At 45.0% G+C, this 27,607-nt stretch overlaps 1 protein-coding gene across 1 annotated transcript in view; it reads right to left on the reverse strand.

Annotated features, from left to right (window-relative positions):
- Positions 1 to 627: 627 nt before the first annotated feature.
- The window catches only part of Colec12 (collectin subfamily member 12), a 160,795-nt gene continuing 133,815 nt past the window's right edge, over positions 628 to 27,607 (reverse strand). The window contains exons 3-10 of the mRNA XM_021659651.2: positions 27,127 to 27,249; positions 17,974 to 18,072; positions 15,764 to 16,810; positions 10,508 to 10,996; positions 9,723 to 9,859; positions 9,029 to 9,138; positions 2,521 to 2,666; positions 628 to 1,194 (exon numbers count right to left, since the gene is read on the reverse strand). Of these exons, the coding sequence (XP_021515326.1) occupies positions 1,175 to 1,194; positions 2,521 to 2,666; positions 9,029 to 9,138; positions 9,723 to 9,859; positions 10,508 to 10,996; positions 15,764 to 16,810; positions 17,974 to 18,072; positions 27,127 to 27,249 (2,171 nt within the window). The 3' untranslated portion in view covers positions 628 to 1,174. The remainder of the gene's footprint in view (positions 1,195 to 2,520; positions 2,667 to 9,028; positions 9,139 to 9,722; positions 9,860 to 10,507; positions 10,997 to 15,763; positions 16,811 to 17,973; positions 18,073 to 27,126; positions 27,250 to 27,607) is intronic.

The raw sequence follows: 27,607 nt of genomic DNA on the forward strand, positions 1-27,607 counted from the left end.
CACTTCCTCTTATATTAAGGGCAGTGGCCGATGCTTGTGCTCATAGCACACCCCACATGAATGAGCCATCATGATGCTCACAGGCTTGAGCTTCATCTACCACCAAAATGTGCAAGGGTAATTCTAGATGCTTCATGTCATTTGCTATTCTGAAGAAATTTCTTTCTCTCTACCTTCTGCTCTCTCTCTCTCTCTTTCTCTCTCTCTCACACACACACACACACGAAGGTATAATGTGGTTGTAGCTGAGGGAGGAGGAATTCTGGTAGAGAGAGTGAACAGAGTGAAGAGCATGGGGAATTCTTCCCTGAGGAGGACAGACAATGAAACCTGAGCAGAGGTAACCAGCCACATGGCAGAACTTAGACTAGAATAAACGACATATTAGTTATGAGCAAGTCAGGGAACATGCCTAGCTATGTTGGCCTAGACTTTTGTAAATATATTTAAGATTCAGAGTTGTTATTTATGGGAATAAGGGCATGGGTAAAAAACCAGGGTTAAAGAAAATCCCTTTCACACACACACACACACTCCGAGCGCACATACACATGCATGCGTGCATATACATGCACACAAACACACTCACCACAAATGAAAAAATTCACTACAGCTGGACACATTAAGTCTGAAGAGAAACTCCATGAAATTTTATTAGTACCATTATTGTTTTCTTTGGTTTTATGTATTATATAGGTAAAATTTAAAAAAGAAAAATGATTGTAAAAGGCAAATATTTTGTACAAAAATACAATGTTTAAAGCTCTTTAGGTATATTTCATATTATTACTAAAAGGTGGCCTATATATCTGTATGTCTGCATATTCTTCCTACATTTGGGATTTTAGAAATGCACTGATAACATGGTGATAGTCTTTTTCTGATTGGAGCATTCCACATTTGGGAAGATATAATTTGCATAAATTGTATGGTTAATGGCTGAGAAAAATCTATATGATTCAGTCCATTTGCACACTGGAAATCAACAGATCAACTTGGGGGAACATTTTAACTCCCTAGTCCTTATGTTACAGTAGGTGTCCATTTGTTTTGAATAACTGCTTTTCAGGGCTTTTCTCATCTATGCTGGTGAGAAGTGATGGAATCAGAAAGGAGTCTCCTTCACCTTTCAGAGGCATCCAAAAATATGTTCCTGCCATTATATCACACTCTGTTATAATGTGGATGATGGTACTGAAAGAGACAAATAAGAATGGGCATTAGTTATGTTTAAGTAATAAAATTATTTACAATTTAAAACATGAAGAATTGCTGGGTGTGGTGCACGCCTGGAATCCCAGCAGTTGGGGAGGCGGATCTCTATGAGTTTGAGGCCAGCCTGGTCTACAAAGGGAATCCAGAACAGCCAAGGCTACACAGAGAAAACCCTGCCTCGAAAAACCAACAAAACAAAACAAACAAACAAAAAACCCCACCACCATCACCACCACAAAACCCAAGAAGCAGGCAATCTCTAAGAAAGAGTACAAAAGATAACATTCAAAGAAAAATGTTGGGAAGGTTTTCTTCAGATTAAGTAAAAGTTATATTTCATTTGAAGGGCCAGTTCTGGGGAATCCTGTTCCCTGCTTAACTCCCTCATGAGCAAACAAGGTGAACACATGATACCTGATTGTCACCATCAACTGTAATCCCATGTTTAGTGATCCATGTTTCTGTCTTTAGCTAGCCAGACTGTGTTCCTTATTTGTTTTGAGACCCCTAGCAGTCACACTACTATTTGACACATCAAAAGTATTCAGTAAATGTCTTGAATGTGTATGTGAGTAATTTGTGTTCTAAAAATAATGTGAACAAAGTATACTGGGTTTTTCTTTACCACTAATTAACCAAAATGGATTTACTGAACTCTAATTCACAGATCATGCAGATTATCCATGCAATTTTTTTTTTTAACTTCAGTGGGCCTTAGTACATGTCTTTCTTTTTAATTTTATTTACATAATGTGTGTGTGTGTTTTCCTGTATGTATGTCTGTGTGCTACAGGCCTAGTGCCTGCCGAAGCCAGGAGAGAGCGTAGTATATTTTCAAAGTTGTGCGATAGGGTCTAAAGATTGCCATTGTCTCCGAAAGAAACCCCATTCCTTCTGCAGTCTTCCACCTGCTACCACGAAAGAAAGATACCCTACTCTAAAGAGGGTCACATGGTATATGAAGATTTAGATCAACTTCCTGTCAAGTCAAAAGGAATCTCTACAGGAGTTTTTGACTTAAGCATTTTTAAGATATGCTGATTATAACCCGCTACCGTACTAGCACAGAGCCTGGCCTGTACTAAATGCTCACTTAAGTATATGTGGATTGGCTGGCTGAACTGGCTGCATGTGGATGGCCGTACTGCCCCAAAGACACCACAATGGTGCCGTATACTAAAGGACAATTATGGACAATATTAGAAATAGCTCAGGCTTGAGAGCCTGCACTCGGAGCCCTCCCTGCCTGCCCTCGTTTAACAGACTGTGCCCTGCAGCTCCCTAGTAAGCTGCGAGGCTGCTCACCTGCTTCCCTTTCTTTCTCGCAAATGAAGTTGTTGATTTCGTCACACTGGAAGTCGTTCCACTGCCCGGCGTAGATCAGTCCAGCACAGTCTTCTCCTGGCCCATGGCCGCTGCCCCAGTTATCTGGCTGTCCAGCTTTCCAGTTTCTTTTAACAAAACAGAAAAGGGATGTTATCCTTTTCCTTATCCACAGCATGCAGAGGTTCTCTTTGCCCGAGAACAATGGAGGAATGAAAGAACACCGAAGCATGCCATTTGTTGTGAAATGCTTCGTTTAGAAGCAGCGCACGCCTTCATTTGGCTGTTTGCAGAGAGGTCAGGACAGCCTGTCCTTGCAGCCTTGTTCTCTCTGCCATATGGGATCAACCAGTGAGCCTCCTTTTTACATTATGGATGGGACACAGTTGGGGGATTGGCTTTCAGTTGTGGCCTGCAATGGGGCCTTTTGGGCACATGTATAGAGTTGTGTACAGAAAATATGCACTCTTGGGATATCTCACACAATGTGCATGCATTTCTGCTTTTGCGAGAATGCACAGGGATCCATGGACATCAGTGTGTCCTGTTTATAACATGACAAAAGGTCAGGAAGAGAAAGGGAGAGTACCTTGATACACACTTACAAAAACCCATGATCACAAGCAACTAGTTGTGGCTCTGGCCAAGCTGTACATGGCTGACAGCTTCAGAAAATAGTAATTTAACCTTACTGAAAAGGACGCAAACATTTTTCTCCCTCTTCTGGAAAAAGAGCTTTTATTTTCGCGTGCACGCGTGCATTTGTGTGTGTAACCTACAGTGTGTGGAGGTCAGAGGACAACTGGAGAGAATCAAGTCTGTCCTTCTACCATGTGGGTCCCAGGTCATCAGGCTTGGTGGCTGAAGCCTTTACCCACTGAGCCATCAGCCATTCCGCTAGCCCAGAAGAGAAGATATTTATTTATTTTGAGACCTGGCTGGCCTCAAACTCAGAGAGATCTGCCTATCTCTCCTCCCAAATCCTGGGATTAAAGATATTCACCACCATGCCTGATGAGAAGAGGATTTTTTTTTTTAATTTTTTTAAAGACAGGGTCTCTCTATGTAGCCCTGGCTGTCCTAGAGCTCACTTTGTAGACCAGGCTGGCCTCAAACTCACAGAGATCCCCCTGCCTCTGCCTCCTAAGGGTGACACTGTGCTTGGCCAGAAAGATGATTCTTAAAACCAAATTTTATGAGGTTTTTTTTTTCCCCCAGTTTTTTTTCCCTCCAGGGGGAGTGTGTGTATGTGTGTTTCTGTGTGTGAAGGGGGGTTAGGCAGTCCTGAGAATTGAACAAAGACATTGTGCATGCTAGCACGAGTCCTCCTCTGCCTATATCCATGTCAAGGCTTCTTTTTACTTTTTGTTTTGAGACGAGGTCTCATTACATTGCCCAGTCTGGCGTTGAATTCATTCTGTAGTCCATGCTAGCCTTTACTTAACTTGTGATAATTTTCCCTCAGCTTCCTGAGCAGCTGTAATTCAAGCTGAGAAAGTTTTATTTAGGATGTGTTCACCTCAAGCCCCTTAACTTGGATGCTGCTGCTCCCAGCCGGACTTCCCCTGACTTTTATAGTTCTTGGTTCTGTTTCCATGCAGTAAGGTAGGTGTGACTCCAGACTCTATTCTGGAAGGTCCTTCTTAAGAGGCAAGTTCATGCTTGTGGTTTCTGCTTAAGAAGACAAACTCTTCTTAAAAAAGGTTCCCTAAAACTTCCAAGTATTCATTACCCCAGGAGCTACAGGGTGTCTGAGGGCCACCAGAAATGAGAACTCACATTACCTTCCATCTTTTGACGAGATCATCAAGACAGAGAGCGGTGGGAAAGAAGAGATGATTAAAGTTAAACAGTAGGATAGCAAAATATAAGTAATGCTCAGTTAACTGCAAACATGTGGGAACTTGACAAAAATCGTGACCCCAGTGAAAACTAATGATGCAAAGATAATTTCGAAGAAACCATCCACTGATGAGAGGAAGCTATAGGTAAGAATTAGAAAATATTCACTCAGTCCACTGATCCTCATAAACAATGTACTATGAACTGGGTCTAATTCGGGCAATGGCAACAGGAGCACAGAACAAAGTTTCCGTCCTCATGGGACTTACATAATGGACTTGAGGATGAATCAAGACTCAGTGTGTCAGTGGTACCAAAAAGAAGGCGGGCTTGGCAAGAAGAGCTTCCTTTCATGGATGCTCTCTTGTACATTCCTATCTGCCATGCAAACGGCAGGGTGCCCAAGTAGCTTGTTTTTAACAACATAAATTTTGTTTGTGTCTAACGGTAATGGTGAAAGGGAAGGATTCTGATTTTATTTCTATAATTCAATATCTCCGAATCCCAATGTATAATATGCATTTGATATTCTTGATTTCTCAGTTAATTGTAAAAACTGTATGTACACACACATACACAGAGCCATATATATTATACACACACACACACACACACGGTTTATTTAAATTCAGAGGGCCTGCTTAATATGATTCTTTTGCATTTTCTTTTAAGTCATTTAAAGTTATACAGTTAAGGACTTGCTGATTAAACAAAAAGTGAACCTTTTCCCAAGTCACTATAATTCTTGCTGCAGAGTACTCAAGGGTTTCCTGACTAAAGTCAGCACACACTCTGGTGCAGAGGTGACAAAGATAGCCAGCTTGGCCTGGAGTGAGGCTTGCAGAGTGAGAACCTGGATGTCAAAGCATCTCTGGAAAAGCTAAAATCCCGCAGAACAACTGTGGCAAACCCCTCTCTATGCTTGTAGCAGAGAACAGAACCTTGACTGCATTCACAGGTAGACTCAAGAAGGAATAGCTTAAGCTTGGCCATTTTATAACACATACATGACAGCAACACAGTGCTTCCGAGCACCCCAGGGACTGTGGGAACACTGAACAGACAGTTGTAGTGACTTGCAAACTCACAAAACATGAGCTATGGGGAGAAGAGCACCCCAGGATTCGGGGCTCATCCTAATGACAGCAGAGCACACACTATCTTGGGAATAGATCCTTCAAATATCACAACTTAATATGTTTTCATCAACCACAAGTCTAACCAAGAGTATAGCCAAGAAGCTTCTGTTTGTAACGGCCTGGCTTCCAAACAGGAAAATGTTACTGGCGGGAAATGTCTCTTGAAGCAAGATGTTCTCCACTACGAGGGCCTGTTGTGGAAGATTCCTCTCTTGTGGCCTGGGCCAGCGCCACCCTGGCAGGAACACCAAGTGTTGACTCGCATGGGCTATTGTGGAAGCAGTAGAAACTGAAGAGCCCCTTCTGGTCCCCAGAGACCCGAACAGGACAGCAACCCATTTTATCTTTGTAACATAAAAATAAGAGCAACTATGTGAAATGTGTTATCACATTTCTACCAACTGGTATCTGGTGGAAAGGAGAGAGGGGAAAAGAGAATATACAGGGGTTTTTGGCAGACTCGGAAGGCAACTTCGGCAGAGTGGGCAGAGCCTTGCTCCGTCCCGTATGAATCTGGTTTCCCCAGCAGCCTTGGCTTGGTAACAGTGACAACTGGCCAAATGCCACATCTGCAATTACTCCACTAAGAATTACTATGGCCCTGGCTTCTCCATCATTTCTGATGATTCCTATGTTGCTGCTTTCCTGGTTTTTTTGTTTGTTTGTTTTTGTTTTTGTTTTTGTTTTTTTCTATTCCCTTTCTTCTATTTATTCTTTGGTCTGAATCATTTAATTTTCAAATACTTTATAGATCTTTAATTATTACTTGTTGGGGCTGCAGGACATCTTTCTAATCCTAGTTCTTTAGAACTTATTGAGACTTGTTTTATAGTTTATTTGTTCGAGCAAGGAGAACACCCCTCACTCATACTCCTATCATCATGCCCCAGCTATCACTTCCCTGGGAACACCTCGGGATAATGCAGTCACTGCTGTCACGTGACTGTGGATGGATCCTGATCTAGTCAGGGTTTTGCTACCAGATATAAATGAGTCACAAGGTTGTGGTAACATGAGAGAAACAAAGGTGCTGTGTGTAAGGTAGGGGGTTGTCTTTGCTCTGAAAGGATTATATTATTTTAAAGCCGCGTCTTCCGCCGGCATGTCCAGGACTCTACGTAGTCCTCCAGTGTTTGTGTTGAAATCACACTGGTATCTAGGCTTATGCACATGAGGACCTGGCCATGGCCCCAGCCCAGGGCGTCTTACACACTCCCCTCCCTCGCTGGTCCTGACCTCCTTCAGTCTGGTGATGTGAACGGCTCTGTGAGTCAGTGTGTCTATGAAGAATACACCCGTCAGGTCTGACTGTGCCCTGAGTGGCTGGCATTGCTTCTCTTTCACCTCAGCTTTTTTTTTTTTTTTAAATCTGAATGAATCAGAGAGGCAGAGGAGGAGGCCTCAGAATCAAAAGAGGGCAAAGGTGATCTGAGAATCTGGGGAAATATTTTGGGGTCTCCATCTGGGAGGCCCCTGAGGTGATGAAGCCTGTTTCATCCCTAAGCCATGACAGAGAATATATTTGGCTTCTTCACCAACTTCTTGTAAGATTGTGTATGTGTCTCTAATTAAGATCCTACAAACTACAAATTCTGGGGAGTAATATTCCCCAACTCAGTATCATTTTACTGTGCTAACAGTCACAGTGGTGACAACAGTGATCACGCCAACACCCCAACCCGTGGGGTTTCCCCAGTGCTTCCTGGGGGACAAGCGCTACCCTGAGTCCCTTCTCTCTCTCCGCACGCACATGTGTAGAAGTAGTAACAGTCTTTTTGTTAACCTTATTTTACCTGACGGGGACATGGAGGTTTCATGTGACTGAGCAACACATAATGGCATCAGGTCCAGGCCTGGATCCAGTCCTCCTTCAAGTCTGAAGTCTGCACTCCGTCCCCTGGATGGTACTGGCTCTTTTTCTAGTTTGTGCAGTGCTTATTATGGTATGTCAAACTAAGTTAGCCATTGGCCATTGAGATCACATACAACGTCTACCTAATTTATTCTTGCTTTTAGAATGTGGTCCTGGGGAGTTTTCCATGTATCTGTCTCTCTTTGGGTAAAACACGAGACAACACGGTCTACGTGGTGGCTCAGGTGCAGGAGCCTAAGCTTACAGGGGCCTCCAGGGTGGCTGTGGCCAGTGACAAAAATCCCAGTAAGGTGTGTGATGTCACCCCTCTCAGGGACGAGGAACCAATTCTCCTACTTCCCTCCCCTGTCACACAATTCCTGGGTCCCAGGGAAAGGGGCAAAGTTCACCTTTGAGAGCTGGTATACTTAGTAACATTCCAGCTCAAGCAATCCCACGGGAGGCAAATAAAGGTTAAGACTGAGTTTTTAAGTCAAACCCAAAACTTTCTTTCCATTTACAGCAGCGAGAAAAGTGGGAGATGACATTTTCTTGGTTCCTCTTGACTCCCATATAGCTACCCTGGCTCTCTTGATTGACAGGCTTGCCTTTTCTTTACTAACCCTGCCTCCTTCCTCCAAATCACAGCTCCCGGCTTACAACCAATCCCCACAGCTGTGTGGAGTCTCATACCCCTGCCATCCGGGTGCTTCCCCGAGTCCCTCCCAGGCCAGTAAGGAAAGAGCAGATACAGCACTTGGCAGGCCAGGAGGCCAGCACGGTGTACCTACAGGGCTCCGGGGCAAAGCGAAGATCTTTCAGTATCTGTCCACAGTTGGTTTTTCCTCAGAGATGGCCTCCTGATTCTACCTACCTTCTCTCATCACGTTCTTCACGTGGAGGGTTTAAAAGTACAGAACTGCCCAGCACTGAAGGCAGAAGACTGAAAGTTCCGGGCCAGTGGGGATCACATATGTAGGGAAACCCGGTCTGGCGATTCTGTCCATCACCTGATTCTGTCCATCACCTCGGCCCCTGGGTGACTTGCGTCTTACCTCAGTGCCTGGAGACTACCTCAAACTGGAAACATCCCTCCCCCATGGGATAGCAGCTTCCTGTCATATGCTGCCGATGTGCCTGGCTTCTTTGTTGCTAGCAAACTGACGGTCCCTCAGAGGTGGGATTTAGAAGTTATCCACGTATTCTCCACAAGTCAGGGAGGGTTTGAGAAAAGAGGAGAAACTTGAGTTGGCAGAATTTACTCATCTTTTATGCTGAAGAGGATGGCTATTCTGGGACCCACTGTGCAGTACACTTGGATTTCCTGTGTATGAGATAATCCAAAACCTTGGCGCGCACAACTGGACTGCTCCTCAGACCAGTGTTGAGGGTGAACACTGACCACCTGGAGAGGCTCTGGGAATCCTTCCTCACGATACTTAAAGACCACGCTTTGGTCAGAAGTGACGTGCCTGACAGTACGTGACTGTCCACCACTGCTTCCCCACTGGAAAAGGCAACTAGTACCAGGAGCCTAAGCCCGCAGAAGGATGGTCTACGGCGCCAGGTTGTTACGGGAGAAGCTGGGAGGCAACCGGGCCAGACTGAGCATGCGCAACGGTGAGCGCACGCCCGCGGCCTGGACCACTCTACTCACTGGTAATCAACAGGAGTCCCGTCCAGCCACTTCCACTCGCTTTCGCGCTCGGAGTCTGTGAGGCCGATCCACTGGCTCTCTCTCCCCACCGTCTGCCTTTTTATCCATTGCTGGAAGGGAAGCCAGGAGGTGTGCTCATTATTAGCCCCCACAAAAGAGGTCCTGTTTGCTTCATAAAACCGACAAATGTCACTTCTCAGAGTTTTTGGGGGTCCGAGCTGTCCACTTTGTATTGCATGGACACTGGTTGTGGACACTGGTTCAGGGTCTTTGACCTTTTCGGCCGAGATTAAGAAATAATAGTAAAGTCCTTAGGAACGTCTGCTGTGGGCTCCGTTTCCCAGCAACCACGCATCCGTGAGCCTCTACCGGAAGCGATGTACCAAAGACTACCGCTTTGGTATGCTTCCTGCTCAGATACTACAGAACCAGATTTCAGGGTGAAGATCACCATCAGCCAGCTCTGCTGTGCTGCAATTCTCCAGAAAGCCACCAGGGAGCGCTATATATCCGTGGCCCTAAGCACGACAATTCATGTGCTGTAGTCCCAGGATAAAGCTTGGGTCTGAAAACTGCAGCCTTCCTTGTTTATGACACCATGCTTTTTTTAAAATCTCTTTGACGCCCCCAAAGTATGCAATTTCTAGGTATAACAGGTCTCTAAATTATAGTTTTCTCCAGCCAAGTACCATACCTGTTCCTCTCTTGAGTTTATGAACACGAGATGAGAAGATTTGTCTTCACAGAAAAGCTTGGCATCCTCAAAAATTTCTTTCTCCACCGAAAAATAGTAGCATTTGTCTGTGAAGTTCTTCCAGCGAGGTGGACAGCCTAGGAATGCAAAGTTTTTAAATGTTGATTAAAAAAACTAACAAACAAAAACCAGAAAACAACCTGCATTTCCTCAGCTGTGTTTAAGATACCAAAATGACAACCTTGCACCACTTTTATGCCAAAGGAAGCCCGCGTGTCCCTGTGCAGAACCTGGAAAGGTGTTCAAAGATGTGGTCTGCAGAGTACACAGCAGTAAAACCACACAACCTGGAGAGGTGTGACTGGGTTAGGGTCAGGCTTTGTCATGACAGAAGGAAGAAAGCGGAGTGGGCACTGATACTCACTGCTAGCCCTGGATCAGGAGCCTGTAAACAAGTGCTCCCTGGTGGAGTTAACTGACAGAACAGTCTGCTTCTAGGGAGAAAGCAGAGCGATGAGGAGGGATGGCTGGTCAGAGAGCAGCCGGTGCAGGGTGCCCTGAGGACGTGTTTGGGGGGAATGTGTCTTCTGAGGGCCTGGCTCAGCTAAATGAGACCTGATAATGTTTGAGCAGGAACACGGGGTCCTGAGTGACAGCACTGAGGCATCAGGGGGACACAGAGGCCCTCTGCTGCTAGTGTAACCAACACTCAGGGTTGGTTCAGCCAAGTGCACACACTGCCCTGTTTGTCCTCAGTTCTGGCTGAAAGGGCGATTTGGACTTACCGTTCATCTCTGATGCCGGGGTTGGCTCATTCTGCAGGGCTAATGGCTCCATTGCTCCCGAGGGTCCGGGGGGGCCGGGTGGTCCCTTGGGCCCGGGCATGCCTGGCACCCCTGGCAAGCCTGGCAGTCCGCGAGGCCCAGGTACTCCAGGCTCGCCCACAGTGCCCTGCAGTCCCTGGAAGCCAGGAGGGCCCTGAGGGCCAGGGAGTCCATCCTTGCCCGGTGGACCTGCTGGACCTGGGTCCCCACTAGGCCCTTGAGGGCCAGGCTTCCCTGGGGACCCACGGGATCCTTTGGGACCCTGTGAGCCTTTGGATCCTTTGCTGCCACGCTCTCCGGGGGGCCCTGCTGGCCCAACTGGGCCCCTCTCGCCCGCAGGGCCGGGTGGACCAGGCTCTCCCTTCTCTCCTTTTTGTCCCTTGTTGCCAGTTGGACCAGGTGGTCCCTGAGATCCTCTGTCACCTTTTGGACCCCTGGGGCCAGGAGGACCTAAAACATAAAAACATGTATGAAGTCTGTTGTGAGTGCCTATCTACTTATATAGCCTACAACTTAAAAACAAAACAAAACGAAAACCTAGCACACAAACATAGGCATTAGGGAGTGCTTACTATTTGTAATGCACTGCTGGCCTCAAGGAAAAAGAGTGAGTAGCACTTCACCCGACATCTTCCTCTGGCCTCCATGTGTGTACACGGCTATGCATGCCGCTCCTGCACACACGAATCACACACATGTGCCACCCACATGCCTACACAAACAAAAAGATCAGGACACGGAGGGAGAAACAGGTGGAGACACAAGGAGGAGATAGATCTCGGAAGAAATCAACCTGGCCAAGACCTTGACTTCTGAACTCCAGAGCTGAAAGGAAAGACATTTTGTTGTTTCAGCCGGTTTAAGTCTGTGCAAAGCAGTACAGGGATGTCTTGGTTTATTTTTCTGTTTAATAACCCTCCCTTTCCTGTCCACACTGGTCAGGAACTCAGTGGTGCTCACTGGTGGGGTCCAGGCTGACACCAGCACGGCTGTGTTGTCGCCAGCATTTCCCCTTTTGCTTGCTTGCTGAGACCACCTCAGCTTCGCCTGGCAGCTTTGTCTGGCAGCGTTACTCAGGAGTGTTTATCAAATGCATGTGCCTCACTGTCAAAAGCCTAGCACGGGACTCTAATGGCACTGAAGAATGGGTCCATTGGTCTCATCTGCAATCTGAGTTTTCTCTTTAATCTGAGGGAAAGCACTGTCCAACCCACGTCACTGAGGAACGAACGGGAAGACCTTCTATGCCATATGTGATCTCCTTGAAGTGAGTTAGTGCCTGTGTCACTGCAAAATGGTGTCTGTCATACAGGCTTATGGTGGGGAAGCTCCCATGACATCGCCCTGTGATGGGGGTATCATTCTGCAAAGCTCTGCTGAAACAGGCACATATTAAAAACATGTAACTTCTCAACTGTGTGCCTCATTCAGGGTATAGGTAGGCCTCAGGAAATCCATCAAAATAAAATCCGTTAGAAAATCCAGTCACGTTAGCACCTCTTAACCCTTACTCTCTAAACCTTCAGCTAACAATTAGCTTCTCACCTCATCACAGGGGGCGATGCTCTCCTGCAAGCTTCAGGAAGTGAGTTTATCTGTGAGGATGAACAGTGGCTCTGCAGCGCCTGTCTCCCCACTCAGACTCCCTGCTGCATTCTCGGGCCTCACACGCACACAGTTCCCCTCTCAGACCCAAATCTACCTCCCTCATTTAGGGTGGCAGCTTATTTCTGGGTAGGCTAGTTTTATAGGATCTAGCTGATCCTCACCCCAACTGGAACCGGCTGAATGTCCTCACCTGGTGCGCACCCAGGCACAGACAGACGCTGCCACTGAAGGCTGTGTGAGGGAGGGCATCAAACATGGGGGCAGAGGAAGCACGAAACACTAGCAGATGCTAACTTCTAAGTCACACAAGCTGAAGGGTAGGTATGGGGCGTGGTGCAAGCTTTTGCCTTTAATAAGAACCTAACTTTCAATGGATTTCCAGCTAGGGCAGTACAAAACCAAGCCTCTTCCTGTAAAGCTCTGCGCTTACCCACCATACAGCTTTACAGCAAGCTTAAGCTCAACATCTCTGACTATGCATAAACCGACAGGCATGTAATATTGATGTCCTCACTCATAGCTGCCTTCACCTTGCAAAAACCAAAAACCGCTTACAAGCAGGTGCTTGCTCCATCAAGATGCTGGGGCAGCAGGATTCATATGATGTACGCTGCTCACTAGAAGATGCGATTTTTACTTTTCTCTTTATTTAAAAAACTTTGATGGAAAGAGCCATGGCCATCTTAAAAGCCAGCCCTGGACTGACTCGGGGGATATTTTCCTCTTGGACCCAAGACTGTCATTGGTTAGCCTCTGGATTGTCTCAGGGCTTCTGGTCCTACTTGAGTCTTTTATTGGGTGGCTGCGAAGTAAAAATAAAATGAAACAAGGGGCCGGGGAGATGGCTCAGCAGATAAAGGTGCTAGCTGTGCAAGTCCGACGACCCAAGTGTGACCCCTGGAACTCATGTCAAAAGGCAGCTGCAGTGGCTCGCATCTGCGGTCAGAGCTTTCATGCAGTGAGCTCAGTGGCAGGGAGGCGGGCATATCACCTAGAGGCTTATTATCATGCAGGCCAGTCACAGCACAGCAGCAGCAGAAACAAGGGAAAGCCTCTCCACAGGACGGAGAGCAAGAAGGGGCTCCTGAAAGTCATTCCTCGACCTCCCCAAGTAAGCCGTGCCACACGTGTGCCTGTGTGCAGGCGCACACATACACACACAAACAAAAATTAAATGTTACCTATTCTTACCCTCCATGTAAGCTGGGAAAGTATGAGTATGTATTCAACAACCTGAAGCTAAAGTCAAGAACATCGTTCTGTGGAGCTATGTGGATGGTCATGCACAAGTGCAACTGAGATTTGCCTTCAGAATGATGGAAAGGCAGCTAAATGTCAAGGCGGAGTGGGGTTCTCAGCCTTGAGAGTCTAAGTTACCAAGGTCCCCATATGGCTGGTAAAGCCATCACAAGCTCCCAAAATGTACGCAACCATCAGCAAGACGCTGAGTGATAGCTTTACCAGCCATTCAAGGCTCCACCCTGGCCAGATAGACAGAGACAGGTGTCTTGCTGGCTTTGCAGAAACTGAGCCATTGTGACATGGCTGCCTGACCAAGAACTGAGCAGCCTCCGAGAGCTGAAGATATTCCTCAGATAAAAACCCTTAGGTTCCAGACAACGAACTGTGTGAAGAGCTTGAGGCAACATGAAAATATGGGAATATAAGCCTCCCCAGAACAGGTTCTGACGAACCCACAACTCCTTGGGAAACCGGCAGCTTCCTGAAGTCCCTGAACAGATGGCCCATCAGCACTGCACCAGGACTCTGGCTGACAGAAACCGAGATGAAATATGTGTTTGGTTTTACCTCATATAAGTATGTACCAGAAAACTATTACCATCGATGTATCCATCCCACTGTATTGCAATCCACCTTCTTCTTCTTCGTCTTCTTCTTCTTTTTTTTTTTACATTGTTCTTAATAGTATCAGTGTCCTATGGTTTGTGAACCCCAGACATGTTGTTTTCATTCTCCAAGGTTAACTAATCTAAGAGCTCTGTTGTTGTAAAGAAAGAAATTTAGGTTACCTGCCTCCTTTTTTGGCGAACTTGTTGTGACAGCAACTTTCCTGAAAGCTCACAAATTATCTCTCTCTAATCCCTTCTTAAAATGTTCCCAGGGTTGAAGACAAATCCCCCACTAAATACAGTGTGTTAACTCCACCTTTTATTTTCCTTCTGAAAATCAAGAATTATTACTTGTCCCCTATCTTTGGAGGCTTTAAAATTCTCTCAAGGTTAAATTACCAAAAGGTAACCATCTTTGTATATCCTGGATAGTGGAGCAGAGCATCCAGTAATTCCTGTGTCTTAAAACCTACCATGGCAGTTTTTTGTTGAAAGTAAATCTGAATCCAAGACAGTGTTTCAAGAGCACAGATGCTCCGGATGACGGTAAAGCTCACTTTCTATGCCAGTCATCTTCTCTGAACTCAGATATTGTGATGGCCAACTATCCTACTGGTAAAATGTGTAAATAGAAATCCCTTCGTGGTAACCTTACGACCTACATGAATTAACTGTGCTTTCACAGGATCTCAACATGCATAGGTATTGAAACAGCTCAGATACCGAGAAAATTTAAAACAAATCTTTAGTCAACAAACTATTTAATCACACAATTTTATACCATTCTTCAAGACGTGGAGCTTAGTTCTCCTCTTTCTGGTGACTTTTAACTCAAAAACGGAATATGATGGGATAGGCTGTCACGCAACCCAGGCTAGCTTCAACTTCTTCTTCTTTTTAAAGATTTATTTATTTATTTTGTGTATGAGTGCTCTAGCTGCATGTACACATGCATGCCAGAAGAGGGCATCAGATCACGTTATAAATGGTTGTGAGCCACTACGTAGTTGTTGAGAATTGAACTCAGGGCCTCTGGAAGAGCAGTCAGTGCTCTTAACTGCTTAGTCATCTCTCCAGCCCCTAGCTTCAACTTCTTTATGTGAACAAGAATTACGGACCTTCAACTCCTGATCTTCCTATCTTTGCCTCCTTAATGCTGGGATTACAGGCATCTGAATACATTTTTTCCTCCTTGACAAAGGGTCTTGCTATACAGCCCAGATTGACCTTGAACTTAAAGTCCTCCTGCTTGAGGATTTTATAGAATCTATAATCCAGATGACCACTACTGCTGAGAGTGTCACCTTTGAGGTGAAGTTACAAAGTGGTTTCCACTGTTCTCTCTTCTTTGGATCCCCTACTTTGGAGGCTGCCAGCTGCCCTGTTGTAACAATACTACGGAAGCTCACTTGGTAATGGCCAAGTGAGTAAGTCATGTTGGAAATGGATGTCCTACACCCATCAAGCCTTCAGATAACTGTAGCCTCAGCTAACATCCTATCTGCAACCACACACACAGACACAGACAGATACACACACAGACATAGACAGACAGACAGATACACCACACACACACACACACACACACACACACACACACACACGCCAGTAAGGACCCATCTATGAAACTGCTTCTGAATTCCCAAACCATAAAACCTATTATATAACACATATTTGCTTTAAATTGGCATATTTTAGAATGATTTGTTTTATAGCAATAGATAATCAATACAAATCCAAATACAGACTTTATGATTACCTTGTAGAATTGTAAAATTCTTGATGAGCTGACCATGCTTAGAGTCAACCAGCTTCATCTCTTCCATAATCACTGATAAATTGGCCACTTCAGTGTCTAACCTTGCTCTCATCATGTCTTGCTGCAGCCTGAGGGAAACAGAATCCAAACGGATGTTGACGAGTGTGTTATTCAAGGAAGTCAGGTCATCAGTGTGTCTGGTTAGCGTGTCTGTGCAAGCGGTCCTGACTTCATTCAGGTTGCTGGTCAGCGTCCTCAGGTGATGTGCTGTGTAGCTGATGTTGCTAATGATGTTCACAATATCTGTCTCAAAGACCTGGAAGCGTTCCTCTAGTTGGCTAAACTTGACTGCTGTCCTGTTTTCTGCATCCTTGTGTAAGTCCTGGAGGTCTTTCAGGCTCTGCTCATTGGCCTGTGAGACAGTGGTGATGTTGTCCATCTGACCTGTGAATGAGCTGAGCTGGCTACTCATATCCTCCAGCGTGTCATTGTTGGCTTTGGCCAGAGCAGAGTTGTTGGCAGCTAATGTCTGCAAGTTCTGTATTTTATCCTTTAGCCAATCGGTGTCCTTCTTGGCTTGAAGGAAAACCTGCTGCAGATTTTGGAAGTCATTCTTAATTCGCTGGATAGCCTGGCTCGTGTCATCCACAGACCTCTGCAGATTTGTGATAAGATTCCTCTGCTGAAGCTGGGTGAGGTTCAGGTTGTTGAGGCTCATGATAACCACGTTCTGGGAGTGCATTTGGCTCTGCAGATTGCCCTGGAGCGCACTGGTATCTTGTTGCAGATTTGTGACATAGCCGTTATATGCCTGCAGGGTTTTGTTGACAGCGGTGATGAGGAAAGAATTGTTCTGCAGAGTTTCTTTCAGTTGACTCTGCCTGTCCACCAGTGAATCCCCACTGGCCTGTAACTTCTCCAGCGTATCTTTGTTCCTGCTGGTTTTTTCTGTGATTTCCTGAAGTTGTTGACGGAGATCCAGTATATCTGATCTGAAGGTAGAAAGTTCTGAGTTGGTGCTTATAGCCTTCTTCCCAGTTTGGTCCCCTGGAATAAGAGATGTTTATTACTTAGACTGGATATATAGAGATGTTCAGGCCAGAGACCCAGATATGGGCCAGAGAGTAAATATGGGCTCAGTGAATAAAGACATTTACTGCCAGACCTGACAACCTGAGTTCAATTCCTGAACCTACACAGTGCAAGAAGAGAACATACTCTGATAAGCCATTTGTCCTCTGACCTCTATACACATGCTGTGGCTTGTATATACCTCCCCAGTGAATAAATAAAAACAAACAAACAAATAAATGTAATTTAAGAAAAGATCCCATATACTTCACTGGTAGTACTGTGTTTTAGATGTAAAGTTTGCGGTCCACGCAGCATAGGCGTGTACTATGAATCTATATCTATTTAAGATGGGCTCTGCAGAGTCAGCCGAGGCGTTCAGCAGAGGACTTACAAACTTGGGTGGACATTTTTTTTTTTGTTTTTTGTTTTTTTTAAGACAGAGGGGGATTTCCCAGATGCTAGGATACCAGGCAGGGTGTACTTTTAAGAAATTAACTTTACAAATTTATCAGAATTCATTTTTTTTACTGTCAATAAAAATGATGAACTATACTAAGGATTAAAACTGTCACAAAGTTCATCTTAAAAGATTTTGCAATGCAAAATTCGTTCACTCAGTGGGTATTTAATAATTTGAATGCTAGAAATTTCTGGCAATTTTCAAAAGCGGAATCATGTTCATAAATCTTAATATATCATTTGAACCAAAATTCACTTTTTAAGTAAGTGAAAACAAACACCAACAAGTTAAACAGGCTGGAAGCTTTAAAGTGAACTCTGCTGGGTAGAGAGGAACCCCAGCTTTCCGGAGGCAGAGGCAGGAGGATCTGAGTGTGAGGACTACCTGTTCTACACACGGAATGAACTCCCAGCCACGTGTCCATGCAATTTAAAAATAGTTCAAGTCAGAATCTACTGAGTGGTTGACCAAAGTGCCTTTGATAGAGGCTACTTACTGGTCCCGTTCAGTCACGAGTGGGGTGCAGGTTTTAAGGGGGGAGCATTTAAATTAAATGGCCAGGAAAGACACAGAATGCAACAGCTCCAAGTGCATGACCGTTCTGAAAAACTGTCAGAACAGAGGCTGCTGCAGGGGAGCTCCCTCCGCTCAGTGGCTCACTCCTGACGCAGCTTACCTAATTTTTTCAGGTCACTCTCCACTGCAGTGAGCTTGTCGTTGTAAGTCTGGCGAGACGTCTCCATGCCACCTGTGACATTGTCCATTTTCTCTACAACTAAGATTTGGGAAAATAATGCATCAGTCGGCTTATCTGTTTGTGTCTGGTTTTTGGTTTCAATATGCGTTAACTTCATTATAGAAGAAAGCAGATTTGAAATACCAAGGTGGGATCCAATATGGAGGAAGCTGTTCTTCAGAAAAATAACTGGTCAAAAGCCCAGCGATACAACCTACCTGGTAAAAAGAATCATTTATCTGTAACTGTTCTTTTGATCCCTTAGTATCTTAGGAGCTTTAACGTGTTTGGACTAATTTTGATGTGCTAGAGCCCTCTGTTCTGTATCAAACCCCCTGTGTAACCCCTCCGTCCATTTGACACGTGGAGACACACAGGTCTGTAATTACTCATCAAATTCTATAACTTTCCAGCCTCCCGACTGTCTCTGCAGGTGTGAACTCCACTGGCAGAACCAGCCCACTGGGTGTGGGGGCTCAATCCTCTAACCCGAGCACTCGGGAGGCAGAGGCAGGCAGAGCTCTGTGAGCTGGAGGCCAGCCTGGCGTACACAGCAAATTCCAGGGCAGCCAGGGCTACATATTGACAACATGTTTTCAGTAGATGAATAAGCGAGTAAACAAACGGATGAATGAATAAAAGAATACTGGGCTCAGATGTACACACAAAGATGGCTGAGACGGAAAGCCCAGCCCGCCAATCACATTTGCTACTAAGTTCTACCCCGAGGCCTAAAATCTATTTTCATTAACGACAATACTCTATAGCTTGTTAATTCCCAAGGAGATGTCTAGAGGATGATTCAATGATTTAGCGGGTTTGTTTGTTTGTCTGTTGTAACATTTGCTTGATTCCACAGCAGGGAAGTGATGCAGTTGAATGAGGCGTCACTTCTCAGTTCTCAGGAGACAGTCGTTCTTTATGCTCAGGATTCATATTTCTTTCTAAATGACTAACAGACTATTTCTCTAGAAGTGACTTCCACGACACCCACACACCTCATCCCCCATCAGCTTGGCATCAAGAGGTCTGGCTGCTATACGTGTGTGTGTGTAAGATGTAAGTTTGTTTTAGAGATGATGGCTCACTCTGTTGCCTGGACTGGTCATCAACTAAGCCGCACCTTGGAGAATTCCCTAAGACAGTAGTCTTCTCCTTATTCCAGGACCTACACACCGTGCTGGGTCATGGCTTGTTTACTAGGAGATTCTTCAGAGGTATTTAACTTATGATGGAACTATGTCCGATAAATCCTAAGTAAAAAGTGTAGTTAATACTTCTGCCTCAGCCTTCTGAGTCGCTGGAACTATGGGCATAAGTCAACATACTCAGGTTATGAGTGCCTTTTTTATCAGAGTAAATTCCAGGACAGCCAGAGCTACACAGAGAAACCCTGTCTCAAGAGAGGGAGGAGAGGAGAAAGACACACACATACACACACACACACACACACACACACACACACAGACAATGAGCGAGAAAAAGAGAGACAGAGACATACACAGAGAGAGAGAGACACACACAGAGACACACACAGAGAGAGAGAGACGCAGAGAGAGAGGCTGCTTTAGAAGCAGGTATGTTTTGTATACTACTTGTGAGCTCAATGGCCCAGGTCTTGCTACCTAAAATATGTTCTATCCATGCATCACTGTATGGGGATATTCTCCTGACTCCTCTCAAGAAGCACCCCATATGTGACCCCAAAACCGAACTGGCTCCTTGGATCTTGGAACTGACCCCTGGAGAAGCCTACACTGCTTTCCATCAAGTGTTTAAAATACACTGCCCTCAACACTCTTTCTCTTTTGAGCTTTTCCATGTGCTCTTCTTCACTGTGTTTGTTTTTGTTTTTAACTGATTTAAGTCATGGAGGAGCATAATATGCAACACTAGCCGGGGAACAAACAAAATTCAAAGGGTGTTTTTATTGGGTACATATTGCCTTACACTCTATAAGGTGACAAACTGGTAAACTGAAGAGCATCTGCAGCCACTTCTCCGGCTCTTAGCTCATTGTGTGGTGTGTAATATATAGTTATTATGACATTTATTTAAAAAAGTGAGAGTTTGCTGAGGTCTAGGAAACCTAGACGAGCTATAGGTTATAGAGGCCGATCTATAAACCAACCAGCCAGGGATGCCTCAGCATCGGCTCAGTATGACGTTTTGTTGAATTATTATTACTATTATTTCTAAAATTGCCACACAGGAGCTGGAGAGCTGGCTCAATTGTTAGGCCTGAGCCCTGCTCCTGCAGAGGACCAGGATTCAGAGCTCAGCACCTATGGTAAGTGGCTCACAGCTGCTTCTAACTTCAGCTCCGGGGAATCTGACACCCTCTTCTGGTCTCCATGGGTACTGCACACACGTGCACATAATCCACCCACCCATATACATATATATATATGTATATATATATATCTATATATCTATAATTAAAAACAAAAATTTACTATGTGGACACAGAGATCCAGTTCTAACTTGGACCCCGGGGCTGTGTGATAGGCACACATGCTCCTGATCCCTGGGAATTTTGTAGAACTAAATATATTTTATGCATTTACCAAGGCTAAATTAAAAAAACTGTTTACAAGCTTAGACTCAGTTTTGACTCTGAGATGAAAACATATGTCTCATTCTGTCCTCAAACCACACACAGCATCTCAAGTCCTGGCTCCTTCCTGGAAGCCAAAGAAATCTGAAATATGTTGACAGTTGGTTGTTTTCCACCCTCCCTCATTTTTCTTCCATTTTAGTTTATGAAAACACATAACTGTTGTGGACAGATAATTCCAGTGTTCATAGAATGAAAGGAATAATGCTCTCACTTTTAAAAAAGAAGAATAACAGAGCAACTGCTAGTTTTGCTTTCCACGAGGAAAGGAAATGATGTGTCTTGCCCACAAGTGTTAATGAACCAGCCCCATGCGTGTGTGTCTGTGTTTAAAAATAGCACCCTGGTAGAAAGCTGTAAACTGGAGGGCTGCGACGCTGGCAGTGTGCAAGTGTCTAAAAAACCTGAGCTGACAGGAATCCAGAACTAACACTGCACTAGCACACAGCATCCTCCTCAGTTTTCCCCTAATTTATAGCACAGATCTTCAACCAGAAGCATAATGGCCGAGCTTCCTGTCTCACAGGCAATTCCAAGCCTATACAGACCTGTTCCTAAACCATTCTCCTCAACAAAAACAAAGAGGCAGTGCAGAGCGGGCACCAGCATTCCAGCTATCCGTGAGGACCTTCAATTTGGAACTGTTTTCTGGTGTAGAATTCTTTTCATCAGAAAAAAAATTTCATCAGTAGGGTTTCAGTAAGTACCCCTGAAGACCCGCCCCTCTTCAGGCATCCAAGCACAGTTCCCTAAGAACAACTGAATGGGAGCACCGTTACACCTCGGCTCCATCCCTCGGCCGGACACTAACCTCCTCCTCACCTGTTTTGTTTCCACTCATTTCTTTCCTCTTTCTCTCTTTCCTTCTCCTTCCTTCTTCCTTTTCTTTTCCTTCCTTCCTTCCTTCCTTCCTTCCTTCCTTCCTTCCTTCCTTCCTTCCTTCCTTCCTACCTTTTTTTGGACACAGAGTTTCCCTGTGTATCCTTGGCTGTCCTGTACTCTCTTTGTAGACCAGGCTGGTCTCAAACTCACAGAGATCTGCCTGCCTCTGCCTCCCAGGGTGCTGGGATTACAGGTGTGTGCCACCATGCTTGGCTCCACTCATTTCTTCAGGTCCACCCCCTGGCATTAAGCATTGTCTCTCACCTGAGTCTGGAACACACCAACTGAATCTCTGAGTGACAATAACAACAGCCTCTTTGTTCTATGCTAGGAAATAATAAGAAAAATCCCTAGTTTGTGCTCTGCATACTGTACCAGCATTGCAGTTAGTTCCTATTACTCCTATTTTACAGAGGAGAAAAGTGAGTTTTAGGCTAGAAGTTGAAACTCTAAAATCCACGTCTTCTTCAACCCCACATAGATTTTTCTTTACTATTTCTTTTCTTCAATCTGATTTTCTCTAATTAAGGAAAATCCTTAAAGGGGGACATAGTCATGGCTTCATTCTATTTTCTTTAAAGTTACCATCAACAGATATTTATTATGTATCTGCCATAATAAAAAGACAGGTCATGGCGCCTCCCTGTGGGCAGGGAACAAGTCCAGAGATAGAGCTCCCACCTGCTGCTTAAAATGCTTGTGCCATACTGACAAAGACACAGGGAAAGGCTCTCTCTCACCAGTTCCTAGGAATTCTGCTATCAGCAGTTACACAACCTTGGAATGCATCAAAGACATCAAAGACATTTCTGCCATGAACACTATCTCAGGATTCATTACTGAGAAACAGTCTGGAGGGCGTCACTCCAAGTTCTCTCTCTTTTTTTTAAACAGCTTTTTTAAAAAAATATATTTATTTTATGTATACGAGTGTTCTACCTGCATTTATACCTGCATGCCAAAAGAGGGAATCAGTTCACATTACAGATGGTTGTGAGCCACCATGTGGTCACAGGGAACTTAACTCATGACCCCTAGAAGAGCAGACAGTGCTCTTAACTGCTGAGCCATCTCTCCAGCCCCGTCACTCCAAGTTCTAAAGGGCTTTGATGTGTCCCGGTATCCGCTGTTGTCCTCCCTATGCTGGCAATTTAGCAGCCAGGTGTCAGACAAAGGCCAAGACTTGCTGATTCCGATTGTGCCCTTCCTCACTCTACGCATATTAAGAAGGGCCTGCTGGGTGGGATTTTCATGGTTAGGGGATGTTCTGGGAGGAACAAGAAGAGCTTCATGTAGACTCACTGACTAATAAAAAGAAGAGTCTAGCATGGAGAATGTATCAAATTGCAACTGTCCAAAAACGTTTCCACAACCTGAGCAGCGTGTCTCGCGGTCACAGCCACTGTACAGACTGCGTCTGAGTGACTAAGTGATCCTCCAGCTTGCTCAGCATATTCCCTACATGAAACTTCGTTAGATTCTAACACATAGCTACGGAAGTAACATAAAAGGAGAAGCAAAGAACAATTTTGAGGAATATAGTGCAGACACAGCCTTTGCCAGCCCCGACTAAGAAGTTTTGTTTCCTTTCATCATCCTCAGAAAGATACCTTCTGGGACTATTTTCACTGTATATTTTTCTTCTTTCATTTAATGGAGAAGGGCTTTTCTAGCCATCCAAAGTGTGTGTGTGTGTGTGTGTGTGTGTGTGTGTGTGTGTGGCGAAAGGAGGACTGGGGCTTATCTCTCTGCCTCCTGCAACATTGGGGTCACCAGAGTCTTATCAGCAAGAAAGAGGAATCACATCCCATACAGAGAAAGTATATCTGGAAAATGTCAGCTTTGAGCTCACGAAGGCTGGGTTTGGGGACCAGAAGTACACACGGCATTACCTTCTTTTCATCAGCGGAAGCCCGAGGAGTGGAGGCACTGAGGAAGGGAAAAGAGTAGCAAGCTATGACCTACTCCCCAGATCTCTTCTCCCTTCACCCTGGTAAGATTATACCTCAGGGCAGGCTAAGTTGATCTCCAGGTTAGGTGTCTGGGAGAAGCCTGGGCACGTGTTCTTTATAGTCATAGAAACTAGTCCCAATCTACTAGTGGGAGATTTCCTAAGTCAAAGACAGTTTTCATAGACTCCTATAGTTTGGGTGTTAAGCCAAACAAGCCAGACGTATCTAGCTGTAAATGCATGGTTTATCAGGGGCTACAGTGAAGAACACTGAGAACAAGTAGGAGGCTCCACGCAGGAGCTTCCGGTGAGACACGATTCAGAAACATGACAGCTAAGGAGAGGCCCTTGAGGGACAACACAGTGCAGGGACCACAGGCCAGTGTCCAGCATGTGGACTTGCTAGAGCTGTGCCAGTGTGTAGGGAGGCGGGCTGAGAAGACAGCCACAGTCTGGGCTTTCAGAGGTAAAGTTAACAAAATGTATCCACTATGCCCCTCTGCTCTCTCTTCCAGCACTAAATTTTAATTCCCATGCTGTTCCTCTGTACTGAGCCCTGATACCCCTTACTGAATGACTGTTTTCAACCATCTTTCATTGCAGTAGGAAAAATCATGGTCCAGGAAAGAAGAGGTCAGAACTCTAGCCCTCATCATGATTCATTAGCCTTTCTTAACCGCAGTCTCTGTTTTGCTCCTTCATGAAAAAAATTAGGTCTCTACAGATTAAATACATTCGTCACAAATGAATAAAATGACCAGGCAATTTTCTAAATTCTCTTCACCCCAACTCATCAATCAAAGCACTCTTTATGATACATTTAATTTTCTTCAGGTAAATGGAAACACATATGTAGAGAAAAAGAAAAGAGCACCCATCAGTAGATCTCTGGGTGGGGGAATCATGTCTCTGCAGAGCCTGTGCATTGCTTAGTAAGTATAAATACAGTGAGCAATCAAGGAAAGAGAGATGCTGTAGCTTGACTCTAGATCAACATCTTTGCTCATCCCAACTACCTTGAAAAGCGGGTTGATGCCCCAGGTCCCGCCTCTGAGAAAAAGGTATCGGACGGGTCTGATGCTCTTTGGGTGGATGACACCTAAATGAACATCTGTACAAAGTCCCAATTTATTTCTAATATCAGAGATCAGACCTCTACTCTTGCCTGATGTGTCTAAAACAAAAAGGGGGAACTGTAGAGAGCTGCGGAATGCTATGCCTTAAAGATGGAGCTGGTTTCCGCCTTCCACCTTCCCGATGGTGAGTGCTCTCTGTCACGAACAACTCCACATTTGGCTAAGGCCGAGGATCTGGCTTGCTTCCATGTCTGTGGACCTATCTGCATTGCCCCCGTGGCACGCCTGGGTTGGCTACCCAGAGGCTATTTAAGCTGTGGGCTGGCTTTCCCCGGGGTCCGAGGAGGATTGTTCAATGTTCCTGAATAAACTGCATTGAAAAAAAAAAAAAAAAAAACATAATGAAATCTATACACCTAAAAAAGATAATCAATTGAGCGGACATGGGGTAAGATGATAAATCCTCATTTAGAAAGACAGATGGGATGTGCATTGAACGTATGACAGGAGTCTACTGAGCGCATCTGAAAGACTCTAACTAGTAGTGTTTTCAAAGCAAAGACTCATGACCAAACCTTTGGCAGAGTACAGGGAATCATAAGAAAGAAGGGGAGTTAGTCTGATGGGGAAAGGATAGGAGCTCCACAAGGACCAAATATATCTGGGCACAGGGTCTTTTCTGAGACTGACATTCAACCAAGGACCATGTATGGATATAACCTAGAACCTCCATTCAGATGTAGCCTGTGGTAGCTCAGTAACCAATTGGTTTCCCAAAGTGAGGGGAACAGGGACTATTTCTAACAGGAACTCAATGACTGGCTCTTTGGTCTCCCCACCCCGGAAGGGAGGAGCAGTCCTGTTAGGCCACAGAGGAGGGCTTTGCAGCCAGTCCTGAAAATACCTGATAAAACAGGATCAGATGAATGGGGAGGAGGTCCCCCCATCAGTGGACTTGGAAAGGGGCACGGTGGAGATGAGGGAGGGAGGGAGGGACTGGGAGGGAATGAGGGATGGTGACACGGCTGGGATACAGAGTAAATAAAATGTAACTGATTAAAAAAAAATTTAAAAAAAGAAAGTAAAAACAAAAAAAAAAGAAAAAGAAAAGTGGCATGATCATCATTTCTTTACAAAAATCACACAATCATCTGGACTGTGGCACTAAATAGGGCAGGGCTAACACAATGACTGGTACAGTGACAGACACTGGGCATTCATAATCATATTAAAATAGGTAGGATCATGATGAGTTTGGAGCATCTGTTTTCTAAGTCATTTTAAATTCAGATGCACTGTATTCTCCAGAAGCTACCTGGAGGGGATGCGAGGAATTACAGTAGGAGGGAATTCACTCTCAGACTTTTTCTTCCTCAACTGGCACCATGAGTTAAGGGGCAAGGTGCAGTAATTCCACTTGGTTAATCTGTTAGGTCTGAGGTCTGACAGCAGCCAGGGTGATTATCGACGAGAGAATGGTGGGGAGATGAGGTTGCCTCTGCTACAGCCAGGCACCGTGTCTGTTTTATGTAACTGTGATAGGGAAGGCTCCCATATTTGATTTCTGCACAAGGGCTTACATAGTTTGTGCTTCTGAATCATGACACCTACCTGTGGTGTCTAAGAGGAAACGGTAGAGCAGGGTGTATGTACGTGTGCGCGTGTGTGTGACAAGTTTAGCAAGTCTGGAAGTCTGGAGGACTCAGAGGGAAAATCTCCTTTATCTTAATCAAACGCAATCAGCCTAACATTTTATTAAGCAAATGGAGGAGCTGCTGCCACTGTGAGTTTAATTTTTATGGGGCAGTGTCCTGACGGAGACACATACGTAGAGGAAAAGAAAAGAGGACCAAGTAGTCGATCCCTGGGTGGGGAATCATGTCTCTGCAGAGCCTGTGTGCTGCTGAGTCTCCTCTGCCAGGAGCATTTTCCTGGCTGATAACTGCAGGTTTTTCACAGAATCTCTTAGAGTCAGAGATGAAAAGAAGAGAAAGAGGGAATGACTGGGAAAAGGTGGGGAAACAACAAAGAGGAGGAAGATCGTTCTAACTCATAAAGGGCTGACACGAGTATCAGGTGAATCAATGCCACGGCTAAGCTCTCGAACACAAAGATGGAGCTCATGAGGTTAGTCAATCTTATACTAGAACATCATAAATACAATTCAATTGTCCTTCCCAGGCTCCAGGTCCTCTCAAGGAAAATATCTGGGAAAAAAATGTATGTGTATTGAACACACATAACTTGTTTTTGTCATTATTTTCTAAATAATATAGTACAGCAACTGTCCACACAGCGTTTACCTTGGCTTAGGTACTATAAACCATTGGGAAATGAGATAAAGTCTACGGGAGGGTGCACGCAGGCTGCATGTGCGAGCCCTGCACGAAGGATGGTAGCATCCAAAGACTTCCGGGTCCCTGGAGGCACCCATGGCCCTAAAACTAATTGTCTACAGATTACAGTCAGCTGTTCTTTATGCTTCCAAAGATGATTTTTCTGTGTTTAGATTTCAACCCCCCTTGCTATTTGGAAGGAAAAAAAAAAACAACAATAACAGTGCTTACCTTTATATCCTAAAATGGCTACTGTGATGGTCAGCAAAGCACACAAAATGTATAATAAAATGATGGAAAACTTCAGCGCCCAGTTATTTTTACATTTGGTACACTGTGCTCCTTCCTGAATACCTGTAAGAGAAGTCAGAAGTTAACACTAGCGAACAAAAACACCATCTCAGACAGTACCTTTGCTAAAATAGATCTTATTTTTCTTGATGCTGCAAGAGGACACCCTGACAAAAAGCGGGCTAAGGAAGAGAAGGTTTCGTTTGGCTCTCAGTTTAGGACTACATTCCGCCATGGCGAGAGAGTCACTGAGGCAGCTGGTCCTCAGTCAGGCAGCAGAGAGCAACGCAGGTTCATACAGGAACGGCTCTTTTCCTCCTCTTTACACACTCCAGGGCCCCTGCCCAGGCCATCACCATCTGCTCTGAGGGTGGGTCTTCCCATTTCAATGAACTTGATCAGCATAGTCTCTCACAGGCTT

This window comes from Meriones unguiculatus, chromosome 2 (genome assembly GCF_030254825.1).
Source record: "Meriones unguiculatus strain TT.TT164.6M chromosome 2, Bangor_MerUng_6.1, whole genome shotgun sequence".
In the NCBI taxonomy this organism is placed as follows: Eukaryota; Metazoa; Chordata; class Mammalia; order Rodentia; family Muridae; genus Meriones; species Meriones unguiculatus.